The following is a 15,563-nucleotide window of genomic DNA, read 5'->3' as shown; positions in this document are numbered from 1 at the left end:
AATGACTGAAATTTCTGTTATTACATGAATCCCTGTAGCAGTCCACAGTCCACAGTACTGATTTTTTTTTTTTTTTTTTTGACATGGAGTTTTGCTCTTGCTTCCCAGGCTGGAGTGCAATGGCTCCATCTCAGCTCACCTCAACCTCCGTCTCACAGGTTCAAGCAATTCTCCTGCCTTAGCCTCCTGGGTAGCTGGGATTACAGGCTCCCACCGTCACACCTGGCTAATTTTATATTTTTAGTAGAGAGGGGATTTCTCCATGTTGGTCAGGTTGGTCTCAAACTCCTAGCCTCAGGTGACCTGCCCGCCTCGTCCTTCCAAAGTGCTGGGATTACAGGCATGAGCCACTGTGCCCTGATTGTTATTTTAAAAAGAACACTGTGGTGGGGTGGGAAAAAAAAAAAAAACACCACCAGCAACGACAACACTAAGCCAGCCATAAATTGGTCACTTTATTCTCTCCTGCTCACAAATGAAGCCTGGTTTCCTAATATGGAAAGGAAAGGTCCCTTGCTTCTCTTCCATATGGCTCAGCTTTTGCAGCTTCAGAGGAGAATCACTCCTTCTAAGGGGCAGCCATTTAATATTCAAGACATGAACAGAAAAAAAAAAATCCCAAACCTACTCTATATTAAGGAGCACTTCTTCTGCCTGACTCTTGAAATCACATAAAGAAGTTAAAGCTTTCCATGAGCTATAAAAGCAGAGGCAGCGGTATAGCCATGTTTGTCTTCCACGGTCTGAGGAACGCTCCATTCCTAAGCCTGCAGGAGGAAGGTGCCTTAAGTTTGGTTGGATGTTGCCCTACATCTGTGGTTTGGAGTATTGGCCAGGATAATAACTAAAAGCAGAAAAAAATGTCATCTAAATGCTACTTTTACATTTTTCTTTTTGTTTTGTTCTCTTTTTTTGAGACAGGTTTTTACTCTATCACTCAGCCTGAAATGCTGTGGTCCGATCATAGCTCACTGTAATTTCACACTCTTGGGCTCAAGAGATCTTCCTGCCTTGGCTTCCCATAGCACTGGGATTACAGGCATGAGCTCCCTCCCCCAGCCAACGTATTTGTTATCACACGATTTTGCATTATCTTCCTGTTGTTTGTATTGATCATATTTGCATGCTGCAAAATGCTTTTTCCATGGCACTATCCCATGTGATCAACTTACTACCCAGAACCATAAATTTACATTTGCTCTAAAAAGGACTTCCTCTTTATCAAAATGTGCCTGTTATGTTGCCTGGACCAGCGAAGTTATTCTTTCCATTAATAGCTCTAAATGCAATGAGACATCTTAGACTTGTCGGTTAGTCTATTTTACTTGTGTGTTTATTTTGAATATTTTCAAGATGTTTGGTGAAACCTAATCAGGAACATTACAGGGCTCTCTCATCTCTGAGCCAACCCATAAAGAAAAGAGGAGAATTGTCTCTTTAGTGTATCTCATGGGGCTGTAGGGGAGGCAAGGAGATCAGAGGTTGGGAACACAGACTTATTAATCAGTCTAGCGTATTTTTCCATGGGAGTGAAATGAAAAGAATGAAGCATATGAAATCCCTTATTAACCCTTGCATGATCAGTCTCCACATTAGATCAGGCCCTTCTATATTTAATAGCATCCCATGGTACTTTTTTGTTTTGTTTTTCAGATGGAGTCTTGCTCTGCCACCCAGGCTGGGGCACAGTTGTGCAATCTTGGCTCACTGCACCCTCTGCCTCCTGGGTTCAAGCGATTTTCCTGCCTCAGCCTCTTGAGTACTGAGATTACAGGCACATACCACTATGCCTGGCGAAGTTTTGTATTTTTAGTAGACACAGGGTTTCACCATGTTGGCCAGGCTGGTCTTGAACTCCCAACTTCAGGTGATCCGCCCACCTTGGCCTCCCAAAATGCTGGGATTACAGGCATGAGCTGCTGCACCTGGCCTACTTTTTTAAAAAAGTCTTAGATAATGCACATACCCCATTTTAATTTATGCATATCCTTCCTATATTTTATATTATTTATGAACACTAATGTGCATCTGTAACACTATCATCCAATTTGGAGCTAGGATGTGGAGAGTTACCAAGATAAACTTACGTGTCCCTTCAAAATGCTTTGCATGCTTATAATTATTCACAGTATAATTATTCACAGTTGTTTGTTTCATTAAGCCATAGGAGAACAAGGTCTGGGATATTTGGTTTATCATCTTTTTTTTTTTTTTTTTTTTTTTTGAGACAAAGAGTTTCACGCTTGTTACCCAGGCTGGAGTGCAATGGCGCGATCTCGGCTCACTGCAACCTCCGCCTCTTGGGTTCAGGCAATTCTCCTGCCTCAGCCTCCTGAGTAGCTGGGATTACAGGCAGGTGCCACCATGCCCAGCTAATTTTTGTATTTTTAGTAGAGATGGGGTTTCACCATGTTGACCAGGATGGTCTCGATCTCTTGACCTCGTGATCCACCCGCCTCGGCCTCCCAAAGTGCTGGGATTACAGGCGTGAGCCACTGCACCCGGCCTATCAGCGTATTTTAACCTGCAATGACTGAAGTTATCTGATACCTAAAAGGCTTTAAATAAAAAACTATCTTTTTTAAAGAAAAATGTAATTCTTGTAAAAACACATATGATAACATTTACCATCTTAATGATTTTTAATTGCTAATGAGTGTTAAGTACATTCATATTATGGTGCAACCGATCTTCAAAACTCTGTACCTATTAAACAACTTCCAGGTCAACACCCCCCAGTTCCCAGTAACCACTATTCTACTTTCTGTTTCTCAGTTTAACTACTTTAGATACCTCATACAAGTGGAATTGTACAACATCTTGTTTTTTTGTGACTGGTTTATTTCACTTAGCATAATATTGCCAGCATTCATCCATGTTGTCAGAATGTCCTTCCTTTTTTTTTTTTTTTTTTTTTTTGAGGTGGGGTCTCTGTTGCCCAGGCTCACTGCAACCTCCACCTCCCAGGTTCAGTGACACAATCATCACTCACTGCAGGCTCCATCTCCTGGGCCCAAGTAATCCTCCCATTTCATTCAGCCTTCAGAGTAGCTGGGACTACAAGTGTCTGCCACCATGTCCACTAATTAAAAAAAAAAAGTTTTGTTTTTTTTTGAGATGGAGTCTCACTCTGTAGCCCAGGCTGGAGTGCAGTGATGTGATCTTGGCTCACTGCAACCTCCGTCTCCTGGGCCCTGGTTCAAGCAATTCTCTTGCCTCAGCCTCTCAAGTAGCTTGGATTACAGGCATGTGCCATGATGCCCAGCAAATTTTTGGTTTTTTAGTAGACACGGGTTTCACCATGTTGGCCACGCTGGTCTCAAACTCTTGACCTCTTGATCTGCCTGCCTTGGCCTCCCAAAGTGCTGGGATTACAGGCGTGAGCCACCGTGCCCGGCCAACCCTGAATCTTATACTGGAGGAGAAAAATGCTATAAAGGATATTAGGCAGTTAGTTGACAAAATTGGAACATCAATAGCAGATTAAAGTCTTGTATTAATGTTAACATTACAGAAGTTGATAAATTATGTAAGAGGCCAGGTGCAGTGACTCATGCCTGTAATCCCAGCACTTTGGGAGGCAGAGGTGGTTGGATCACCTGAGGTCAGGAGTTCGAGGCCAGCCTGGCCAACATGGTGTAACCTTGTCTCTATTAAAAATACAAAAATTATCCAGGCATGGCGGTGCACACCTGTAATCCCAGCTACTTGGAGGCTGAGGCAGGAGAATTGCTTGAACCTGGGCAGCAGGGGTTGCAGTGAGCCGAGACTGCACAACTGCATGCCAGCCTGAGTAACAGAGCAAGCCCTTAACTCCAAAGAAAAAAAAAAAAATGTGAGAGCACATTCTCAGTGAGAGAGAGAGAGAGAGAGAGAGAGACAGAGAACAAGTCCTCAGAGAAGCTTGGTGAACCCAGCTCTTTTAGCTCTTTCTTTCCAGGCAGAATGTACCAAGATTGCAACATCCTGAGATAAAGAGGAACAACCCCGGCTCTGTCCTTGTTCCTCCTAGAACAGATGTCCTGCAGCACTTGTGATCAGTAAGTCAAGTCCTGGTTACAGTATAAAACCCAGAGTGAAGTGGCGGAGTGCTTTCTGAGTCCCTTGGCTGCAGTGTGAAGTGGAGCTCGTGCAGATGAGGCTCCCGCTGTCCTGAGCACCTTTCTTGAGGCTTGGGGACCAGTTCACCTTGGATCCTAGGCTTCTGTTGGGTTCTGCAGCCTATGTGGGGGTAGTAAAGTTGCTTTGCCTGACTTGTGCAAGTGTGCTGTCTCACTGGACTTAATACTCGGGCAGCTGGGTTTGTGCAAAATCTCCTAGCAAATGCAGGAATCTTAGCAGAAATTAATGAGGTGCTAGAGTCCTCCCTTGGCATTGGTAATCGGTGTGTGATGTTTCTCTCTCAGGGACTGACACTGGTGCACAGTATTCTGCCTCACATAGTGAGAGAAAGAACATGAAAGAGCAAATGAAGTAAAATGAACTAGGTTAATCTAAATTAAGGGTTTGGATTTTATTTTTTATTTTATTTTTATTTTTAGAGACAAGGTCTCGCTATGTTGCCTGGGTTGGTTGGCCTTGAACTCCTAGCCTCAAGCGATCCTCTCACCTTAGCCTCCCAAAAGTGCTGGGATTATAGGCATGAGCCACCAGCTCTGCTAACATTGAATGTTCTTGACACCATTTTTAGTTTTTGTAACTTTTCTTTCTTTCCGTTTTGAGACAGAGTCTTGCTCTGTCACCCAGGATGGAGTGCAGTGGTGCAATCACAACTCACTGCAGCCTTGAGCTCCTGGGCTCAAGCGATCCTCCCACCCCAGCTTCCCAGAATGTTGCACACAACCATGTAGCAATATAAATAGTTCTGCCCTTTAGGATAATTTAACATTTGCATTTTAAAATGTTGCATAAATACTTGTTTTTACACTTCATTTTTAAAAAAAATTTTACTTTGTGGCCAGGCATGGTGGCTCACGCCTGTAATCCAAGCACTTTGGGGGCCAAGGCGGGCGGATCACCTGAGGTCGGGAGTTCAAGACCAGCCTGATCAACATGGTCAAACCTCATCTTTATTCTAAAATAATTAAAAATATATATTTTTTATTTTGTTGGGCGGGGTGGGGGCTTTAAAAAATTTTTTACTTTGTTTAAAGATTTAGATTCTTGTTCTTTCAAGGAACACTTCTACATGTATAATTCAATTTATTTCTTGGACTCTTTTTATTTTATATAATAATTCTAGCACTATTTTCCCCAAATATATGTTTCTCCAAATGGTTTTCCTCCTATTGCCTGAATTTGCTGCTATCTGATTGGCTTGCATGACCCCTAAATATATGAGCATGTGGAACAATGGTCTAGAACTTGCCTATTGATCCCAAATTTTATTTTTAATCTTCCCTATGTTGTAAGTAGACGTTCTTCTACTGATTTTTTTTTTTCCAGTTCATGTAACCAATGATTTGTGCTTTATTGAACCACCTTTAAATCTAGTCCTTGGAATGTTAGAACTATTGCTAGTAAAATTCATTGAGGTTTGGTTGTTTGGTTCACCTAGCCACAGGACTATTTTGTCTTTGATGCCTCTAGGGAAACAGCCTGTTGCATGGCAAGAGTGATGCCACCTTGAAGTGAAACTGCCACAGTGACCTGTGCTTGAACCCCCACCTACAGAGGTGTTCCGCAGTAAGGTCTTTAACCACTTCCTGTAGCATAGATAACTCCTCATGTCACTCGTTTTGACAAGAATGTCTGAGAGACCAGGTGCACATGTTTTACCCTAAAAACGTGTATATAAAGAATACCTTCTGGCCAGGCATGGTGGCATGTACCTGCAGTCTCATCACTTTGGGAGGCTGAGGCAGGAGGATTGCTTGAGGCCAGGAGTTGGAGACTGGCCTGGGTGACATAGTGAGAATCCAGTTCTACAAAAAATAAAAATAAAAATAAATTAGCCAGGTGTGATCGTGTGTACCTGTAATCCCTGCTACTCGTGGGGCTGAGGCAGCAGGACTGCTTGAGCTCAGGAGTTTGAAACCAGCCTGGGCATCATGAGACCCCCGTCTACACACACATACTGATATGGTTAGGCTCTGTGTACCCACTCAAATGCCATCTTGAATTGTAATCCCCACGTATTGCGGGACAGACCTGGCAGGAGGTGATTGGATCGTGAGGGCGATTTCTTTCATGCTGTTCTCATGATAGTGTGAGTGAGTTCCCACGAGATCTGAGACAGATCTTGTGAGATCTCTTGTGATGGTGACGTTAACTGCCCCCGCCTCGCCGCCTTGTGAAGAAGAGGTTTACTTTTCCTTGGCCTTCTGTCATCATTGTAAATTTTCTTTTTTTCTTTGTTTTTTTCTTTTTTCTTTCTTTCTTTTTTTTTTTTTTTTTTTTTTTTTTGAGACGGAGTTTCGCTCTTGTTACCCAGGCTGGAGTGCAATGGCGCGATCTCGGCTCACTGCAACTTCCGCCTCCTGGGTTCAGGCAATTCTCCTGCCTCAGCCTCCTGAGTAGCTGGGATTACAGGCGCGTGCCACCATGCCCAGCTGATTTTTAGTATTTTTAGTAGAGACGGGGTTTCACCATGTTGACCAGGATGGTCTCGATCTCTTGACTTCGGGATCCACCCGCCTTGGCCTCCCAAAGTGCTGGGATTACAGGTGTGAGCCACTGCGCCCGGCTCATTGTAAATTTTCTAAGGTTTCTGGGCCATGTGGAACTGTGAGTCAATTAAACCTCCTTCCATTATAAATTACCTAGTCTTGGGTAGTTCTTTTTTTTTTTTTCTTTTTTCTTTTCTTTTTTCTTTCTTTTTTTTTTTTTTTTTGAGATGGAGTCTCTCTCTGTCGCCCAGGCTGGAGTGCAGTGGCGCGATCTCGGCTCACTGCAACCTCTGCCTCCCAAGTTCAAGTGATTTTCCTGCCTCAGCCTCCTGAGTAGCTGGGATTACAGGCACCTGCTCCACGCCCGGCTGATGTTCGTGTTTTTAGTAGAGACAGAGTTTTGCCATGTTGGTCAGGCTGGTCTCGAAGCCTTGACCTAAGGTGATCCACCCATCTTAGCTTCCTAAAGTGCTAGGATTACAGGCGTGAGCCGCCAAGTCCGGCCGCATAATTTTTTTTCACTGATTCATAATAATGAGCCAGAGTTGTACTTCGTCGTCTAGGCTGGAGCACAGTGGTGTGATTACTGCAACCTTGACTTCCCCGGCTCAGGCGATCCTTTCATCTCAGCCTTCATAGTAGCGGGGCCACAGTCACATGCCACAGTGCCCGGCTAATTTTTATATTTTATTGTGGAGATGCGGTCTCACTTTGTTAAACTCCTGGGCCCGTAATCTACCTGCTTGGATCTCCCAAAGTGCTGGGATTACAGGCTTGAGTCAGCGCACCCCGTAATCTTGCATCATTTTGATTAGGAAGTAGTCCTCAGAAACCAGTCATGGCAGAAGAGACAGCTAAACATCTTGCTTTATCCACCATGCATACATTTGAGTTGGGATTCCTTTGCTGCAAAACTTGATCTTCAGCTAGATTCAGGTTACTTTATTATTACTCATGATTGTCAACAGTGCATGCTAATAAACTTATTTTTGAGGTATGCAGTTATGTAAATTGGTTAGATTTACTACAGTGTTTAGTTCTGGAACGAAAACGCCTAAGGCATTTTCTGTATCACTGCTTAGAACACGTATTTCATTTTCAGTTACCTGCTACTAAAATTACGGTAGTTTTCTATTTAAGGAAGAGTTTATCATAAACTTACCTAGAATTAAAAGTTAATTTAAAGGAAGTACTAATTATGACAAAGGCAGGGGGCCGTCAGCACTTGAAACCAGAGTTTGCTACTATGGGAAAGTTTTTTGTTTTTGTTTTTGTTTTTGTTTTTTTTTTGACACGGAGTTTCGCTCTTGTTGCCCAAGCTGGAGTGCAATGGAGCGATCTCCGCTCACCGCAATCTCCGCCTCCTGGGTTCAGGCAATTCTCCTGCCTCAGCCTCCTGAGTAGCTGGGATTACAGGCACGCGCCACCACGCCCAGCTAATTTTTAGTATTTTTAGTAGAGACGGGGTTTCACCATGTTGACCAGGATGGACTCGATCTCTCGACCTTGTGATCCACCCGCCTCGGCCTCCCAAAGTGCTGGGATTACAGGCCTGAGCCACCGCGCCCGGCTGGGAAAGTTTTTCATTTCAAAAAGAAGGAAAGAAAGAATCACGGACTCGCAAAAACTGGTTGAGTAGGCGGGGCGGTCGGGGGCGCGGGAGCGAGACGGCTCTGGAAGCCCCGAAGGCCCCGGGGGAGCCTGGAACGCGGTAACTGCTCCAGCGGGAGCGGGAGGAAAACGCCTCCCGCGAGGGCGGCGGAATGCGCAGGCGCGTCGGCCCGAGCTGCGGCGCCGGGCTTCACTGCGCAGGCGCGGGCGCCGCCGCTGGCGTGGTCCCCATGGAGCTGCCGTAGCGGACCCGGCGCAGCCAGGAGCGTTCGGGATGAGCTCAGCTGCGGCGGACCACTGGGCGTGGTTGTTGGTGCTCAGTTTTGTGTTTGGGTGCAATGTTCTTAGGATCCTCCTCCCGTCCTTCTCATCCTTCGTAAGTGGTTGCTAGGCCTCCCAAGGGCCGGTGGGGACGCCGCCGCAGTCCTCCGACGGGTCTGGCGTGGGTACAGGGTTCTCAGATGCGAGACAGAAGGCCAGATTCAGCCCGTAGCAGCGTCTCGGTTGGTCTGTAAGCTTTTTTGAGATAGTTGCTAGCGTCTAAAAGGGGTGAAACTTTACCCCCAATCTATTTATTAATTCCTAATCTTCAGATTGTCTGGGTTCTAGGGGGTTGGCAGGAGAAACACCCGGCAACCCTGGGCCACGCTTACACGTGGCAGGAATCTTTTGGCTGGGTGGCGGCGGCGAATCTCACACTGGGAGTGCCCAGTGCCCCGCTGCCAGCCTCACTCGTTTCCGTTAACCCCGGTCCCCAGAGGCATTCGAGCAGCCCCCGGCCAGGATTTCCCAGAAGCCTGGCGGGCGATGTCAGCTGTTCCAGGTCGCGGAGAGATGGATCCTCGCGTCCAGAAGGCCACATTCTTGGGTTGGGTAGGCTGGGAGACAGGTGCAGAGTGAATCTCAGTACAGCGTGATGCTTTCAATATCCGAGGGAACAACCAGCTCATTCCCTGGGAATGAGCACCCTGTGTAGCCCACAGCAGGAATGAGGAGCATTGTCTTGGAACCCAGTTCTTGCTTTTCTCTCCTAAGGTAAATCGGTAGTAGTGGAGTATGTTTTATTCCACCAGTATTCACTGAGTGCTTGTTTTGTGCAAAACTATTCGTACTGTCCCCATTGTCTTACTGTCTGCACTGTTCTGAGATATAGGGAATTCTCTTTTACCCTCTGAGCCTCCTTCAGAATCTTTCCTCATGCTATCCAGTCTTTAACATGATGTTCCAGGTCCTTAGCATTGCATAAAAGACTTTTGACAAGCTGGCCCATGCTCATGTTTCTTCTTATTTTTAACTAAAATGCACATACTATGAAACTTATCTTTATCATTTTTAGGTGTACAGTTCAGTGGCATTAAGTACATTCACATTTTTGTGTAAGTATTATCCCAGAACTTTATTATTATTATTTTTTTAAGACTGTGTGGCTCTGTGCAGTGGTACAATCTCGGCTCATTGCAACCTCTGCCTCCCAGGTTCAAGTGATCCTCCCACCCCAGCCTCTCAAGTAGCTGGGACCATAGGCATGCACTACCATGCCTGTCTATTTTTTGTATTTTTAATAGAAATGAAGTCTTGTAGTGTTGGCCAGGCTGGTCTCAAACTCCTGAGTCAAGTCATCTGCCCACCTTTGCCTCCCAAAATGCTGGGATTATAGATGTGAACCACTGTGCCCGACCCCTCTCCTGGAACTTTTTCTTTTTCTTTCTTTTTTTTTTTGAGACAGAGTCTCACTCTGTTGCCCATGCTAGAGTACAGTGGCCTGATCTTAGATCACTGCAGCCTCTGCCTTCCAGGTTCAAGCGATTTTCCAGCCTCAGCCTCCCAAGTAGCTTTGATTACACGCGCCTGCCACCATGCCTAAATTTTGTATTTTTAGTAGATATGGTGGGGGAATCTCACTATGTTGCCCAGGCTGGTGTCGAACCCCTGACCTCAAGTGATCCACCCTCCTCTGCCACCTAAAGTGCTAGGATTACAGGTATGAGTCACCACACCCGGCTCCATCCCAGAACTTTTTCATCTCTTCTAACTGAAAATCTTGTACCCATTAAACAGCCACTTTCCATTCCTACCTCCTCTTGACAGCCACCATTGTACTTTGTGTCTCTATGAATTTAACTACTCTTGGGACCTCATATATGGGGAATCTGACAGTATTTTTCCTTTTCTGTCTGGCCTCTTTCAGTCGGCATAGTAGCCTTAAGGTTCATCTGTGTTGTAGCATGGGTCATGATTTCCTTCCCTTTTAAGGCTGAATAGTATCTCATTGTGTGTATAAGCCACATTTTGTTTATTCATTTATCCGTCTGTGGACACTCAGGTTTTTTCTACCTTTTGACTATTGTAGATAACGCTAAAATGTTTACAAATATCTCTTTGAGTCTCTGCTTTCAGTTTTTCTGGACATACACCCAGAAGTGTAATTGCTGGATCTATGGTGAGTCTATGTTTAATTTTTTTGAGAAACCATCTTACTGTTTTCCATAGCAGCCACACCGTTCGACATTCCCACTAGCAGTGCAGAAGGGTTCCAGTTGTTCCACATCCTTCAACATGTATTTCGTTTTCTTATTTTTTTATTAAAAAAAATTTTTTTTTTAATTTTTATTTTGAGATGGAGTCTCATTCTGTCACCCAGGCTGGAGTGCAGTGGCTCAATTTTGGCTTACTACAACCTCTGCCTCTCCAGTTCAAGCAATTCTCCTGTCTCAGCCTCCCAAGTAGCTGGGATTACTGGTGCACCACACCCAGCTAATTTTTTGTATTTTTAGTAGAGATGGGGTTTAGTAGAGATGAGAGCCATATTGGCCAGGCTAGTCTTGAACTCCTTGACCTCAGGTGATCCACCCATCTCAGCCTCCTAGAGTGCTTGGATTGTGGGCATGAGCCGCCACACCCAGCATTTTTTTTGTTGTTGTTGTTAATATACTAATCATCCTAATGGATGGAAGGCGGTATCTCATTTTCGTTTTGATTTGCATTTCCCTAATAATTAGTGATGTTGAGTATCTTTTCAGATGCTTATGGCCATCTATTTATCTTTGGAGATATGTCTAGTCACATCTTTTGCCCCCTTTTAAAATCCAGTTTATTTTTTTGTTGTTGAGTTAGTTCCTTTTATTGTTACTATATATATATATATATATATATATATATATATATATATATGAGACAGAGTTTCTCTCTGTTGCCCAGGCTAGAATGCAATGGTGTGGTGTGATTGTGACTCACTGCAGTCCCCTGGGTTCAAGCCATCCTTCTGCCTGCATGTGCCACCACACCCAGCTAATTTTTGTGGTTTTTTTAGTAGAGAGGTGGTTTCACCATGTTGACCAGGCTAGTGTTGAACTCCTGACCTCAGGTGATCCACCGGCTTCGGGCTCCCAAAGTACTGGGATTACAGGCATGAGCCACTGTGCCTGGCCAACAATTTTTTTAAAACTTTTGTTTTAAGTTCAGGGGTACACGTGCAGGTTTGTTACGTAGTTAAACTTGTGTCATGGGAGTTCTTTGTACAGATTAGTTTGTCCCCCAGTTATTAAGCCTAGTACTCATTAGCTATTTTTCCTGATCCTCTCCCTCCTCCCACCCTCCATCTTCTGAAATAAAAAAATTTGTTTTTAGAGGCAGGGTCTTGCTCTGGAACTCAGGACCTGTGTCCACATCCTGTGCTGCCTCCTACAAGCTTAGGCCTCTCTAATCCCAATGTAGTTAGCTTTCTTAAACCCATTTCCCTTTGGGTGTAACACTTGTCAGCCAGGTTCAGAAGGACAACATAATATCCTAGCAGAGTACACCCTGCCCCCTCCAATTGGTAACAGGTATTTGGCCTGGTCACTGGGTTTGTGGTGAGGTCTTTAAAAAGCTTTAAGGAGCTCACTGGTCTTGAGTAGGGTCAAATGTTGCTCCTTCACCATCATCAGAGGCTGCCTCATCACAGCCACGGATTTGAGGATTCAAGTGGGAAAGACTCATGACAAGCAGTCAAATTGGGAAAACAAGTGCCCTCAGGGATGTGGCCGCGCTCAGGTACTTAGATTATAACCTCCCTTGGGATTGTTTCTTTTTTTTTTGAGACGGAGTTTCTCTCGTTACCCAGGCTGGAGTGCAATGGCGCGATCTCGGCTCACCGCAACCTCCGCCTCCTGGGTTCAGGCAATTCTCCTGCCTCAGCCTCCTGAGTAGCTGGGATTACAGGCACGCGCCACCATGCCCAGCTAATTTTTTTGTATTTTTAGTAGAGACGGGGTTTCACCATGTTGACCAGGACGGTCTCGATCTCTTGACCTCGTGATCCACCCGTGTGGGCCTCCCAAAGTGCTGGGATTACAGGCTTGAGCCACCGTGCCCGGCGGGATTGTTTCTAAAGCTTTTGTCCTGGCAGAAGTTAGGGAGGGAGCGTACTGATGTCATCAGCAAGTTTAGGCCGCACTCATCCTCCCCGCGTGAGGCCCTTTAGGAGGTCTGAAGTATCAGAAGTCCTTGGGCCAGTTAAGCCTCACAAGGTCCTGGGAAAGTGATCTCAGCTGCCCACTGCGGTGGGGGTGGGATGCCTAGTGTTGGCGTGGTTCGAATTTTCCTGGGTATCTCTCCTCTTCAAGCTTGGCACAGGACACATGGTTGAGAGAGCCCAATTCATTTGGTACGTGGTCCGAGACTTTCTTCAGCTATAGGAGGGGAACAAAGACGCCTTTGCTGAGCACCGGCTCTGCAGGTGCAGGGGAGGTGCAATGCGCAGGCGCCCCAGGACTGGCGCTGGCTCAAGGTGCACGTCAACAGCGTGCACGGCGCAGGTGCCCCAGTACTGGCGCGGGCTCAGTCCATGCAAACCGGACGACTGCGCAGGCGTCCCAGGACTGGCTTGGCTTGGAGTTATTGCAAACCGGACGACTGCGCAGGCGCCCCAGGACTGGCGCGGGCTCAAGGTCCACGCAAACAGCATGTACTGCGCAGACGTCCCGGGACAGGAGCCAGCTCGAGGTCCACGCAAGCAGCATGTACTGCGCAGACGTCCCAGGACAGGAACCAGCTCGAGGTCCATGCAAACAGCATGCACTGCGCAGGCGTCCCAGGACTGGCGGGGGCTCATAGTCCATGCAAACCAGACGCACTGCGCAGGTGCCCCAGGACTGGGGCAGGCTAAGGGTTCTTGCAAGCCGTATGTACTGCGCAGGCGCCAGGAGGCCCTTCCTTGCTAGCTTTGCAAAAAAAAAAGGACGCTTCGCGGGTTGCCTTCTAGGTTTATGGGGTTGAGCACCGTTTCAGATGTAACATTTTCTAAATTATCCTTCACTTTCTGCTATAAAGAGTGGCCACTCCTTTTCCCTCTAGGGAACTGAAGCAAGAGGAGGATGTTGCAGCGTTTGCCTCTGTCGTAGTCTTCCTTAGAGCAACCTGCCCCCATACCCGTTTCCTCAGAGCAGTTGCTTAGTGAGGCTCCGCCAGGGACCAGGCTTGGGGATGGTCTCCAGTATTAGTTTAGAGGGACGACGCTCTGCGTCGTAGGACCTGCCCCAGAGCCCTCCGACTGAGAAGCTTGCTGGTGAAATGCGCATGTGCAGGCAGGGCTTCCTGTGGGGCTCTTGCCGGGGCAGCAGCCAAGGACAGGGGCCGTGGCAGCCTGGAGAGCTGCCCCTTTCTCGGCCCTTACTGGTGGGGGTCCTGGCTGAGAACGTCATTTAGGGGTGTTTAGGGTCTGGAGCTTCTTGGGTTGGAGTTTTCTGTCCCCTGTGGTCGGGGACCTCAGGGTGACCTGAGTTGGTGATTCCTGGGTTTCCTACTCCTCCGGTGGCAGGGACAAGCAGGGGCTGTGCACGTTTTCATGCCATCAGTTAATTCCTAGCAAGGGAATGAGAGAGGTGGAGTGAGACTTTGAATCTCCCCAGGGTGACCCCAAAGTCAAGCCTCGGCATTTTGCCTGTTGGCAAAGGGGACATTGAACCTGGACAGAATCTGCGGCTGACAGTGGCAGGAGGACATCATGAGCTGAGACAGATTGGCTGCCAGCATCTTTCTAAGGTGGACGGAAGAATTGGTCCTCCCTTTTTTTCCTCCATGCCGGAGTCATCTTCATAAGAATTTTATAAACTCATTTTCTGCTTCAGAGTATCTTGTGGCCTATCTACAGGTCCTTGAAAAGCTGTGCCCTTTACAGCTTGTTTTTGCCGACTGTGGGTTTTAATGGTCTGGAAGGTGGGCTTTGAGTACATACAAAGACTCCAGAGATTTACTTTTGTTGTAAAAATTAATATTTGCATTATTTAGATTCATATCTTATTAAATCTAACACTTGTATGTGGCTCTTGGATTAACATTGATATATATTTGCAAATTCATACTTTCAAAACTTTTTTTTTTTAACAAACAGGGTCTCTGTTGCCCTGGCTGTAGTGAAGTGGTGCCATCATAACTCAAAGCAGTCTCAACTTCCCAGGCTCAAGCGATTCCCCTCTCCCCACCTCAGCCTCCCAAGTAGCTGGGGCCACAGGGACCACAGGCATGCGCTAGCATGCTTGACTAATTTTTAATTTTTTTGTAGAGATAGGATCTTGCCATGTTGCCCAGGCTGGTCGTGAACTCCTGAGCTCAAACGATCCTCCTGCCTCAGTCTCCCAAAGTGCTGGGATTACAGAAGTGAACCACCACATCTGGCTCAGACTTTCATAGTAATTACTTTTATTGTAAAATAGATGTAATTACTTTTTTCAAGCACCAGTTTTTTTGCTAACCTTAAAAAGCTGCTTTCAGTTTTCCTCAAGTTCACCCTTCCGCCTTTACTCACCTGGCATTCCTGAGTTTTGTGTATACCCTATAATGGCAAATAATGTCTTGAAACCTCTTTTTCTCTTTAAAATATGGTTTAAAAGTCAGATTTATTGAAGTGTAATTTGTATAAGGTGATATTATCAAAAAGTCCTTAGCAGTGTCTGTAGATTTTCCTTGCTTTTGAACAATTTGGTGATTCGTCTAAGAATTTCGCCCATTCCTATTTCTTTCTCCAGAGTGGATCAGGCAGGAGCATATATAGCTCATGTAGTTAGAGTGTTGGGTAGTGGCCAGGGCAGAGGCACCACAAAGAGAGCTGGATTTGAAGACCCCCTACTCCCTGCACAAGGCCTGCCAGAAACTGCGGCAGCGAACACACTGCGCTGGCGCTGTTAGGGGGCTTCAGTGGGCGCCCTGGGAACATGCGCATGCGCAGACACCCTCAGGTGACCGGATTCAGCTTTACAGCTCTAACTGGACAGTTGCCCCTACATTGCGGCAGGTGGAGGGGGGCTGTGAGCTGGAAGGTGGGGGAACTCATGTATTGTGCGCTTGCTGTGTGCCAGGCACACTTTA

The 15,563-nt window shown here is 46.2% G+C and overlaps 1 protein-coding gene across 11 annotated transcripts in view; it reads left to right on the top strand.

Annotated features, from left to right (window-relative positions):
* GET1 (guided entry of tail-anchored proteins factor 1) overlaps positions 1–15,563 on the top strand; it is a 43,015-nt gene that overhangs the window by 11,138 nt on the left and 16,314 nt on the right. For 2 of the 11 annotated variants that reach the window (XR_744821.3, XM_010338258.3), the window contains exon 1: positions 8,426–8,595. The exons of 2 other annotated variants lie outside the window; for them this stretch is intronic. Coding sequence is in view for 2 of the 9 variants with exons in the window: in XM_010338258.3 (XP_010336560.1) it covers positions 8,494–8,595 (102 nt within the window). In the remaining 7 variants the exon portion in view is untranslated. 7 more of the 11 variants (XM_074389261.1, XM_074389263.1, XM_074389262.1 and 4 more) reach the window with 7 other exon arrangements.

This window comes from Saimiri boliviensis, chromosome 18, assembly GCF_048565385.1.
Source record: "Saimiri boliviensis isolate mSaiBol1 chromosome 18, mSaiBol1.pri, whole genome shotgun sequence".
Taxonomy (NCBI): domain Eukaryota; kingdom Metazoa; phylum Chordata; class Mammalia; order Primates; family Cebidae; genus Saimiri; species Saimiri boliviensis.
This window is presented reverse-complemented; position numbering and strand designations above follow the sequence as displayed.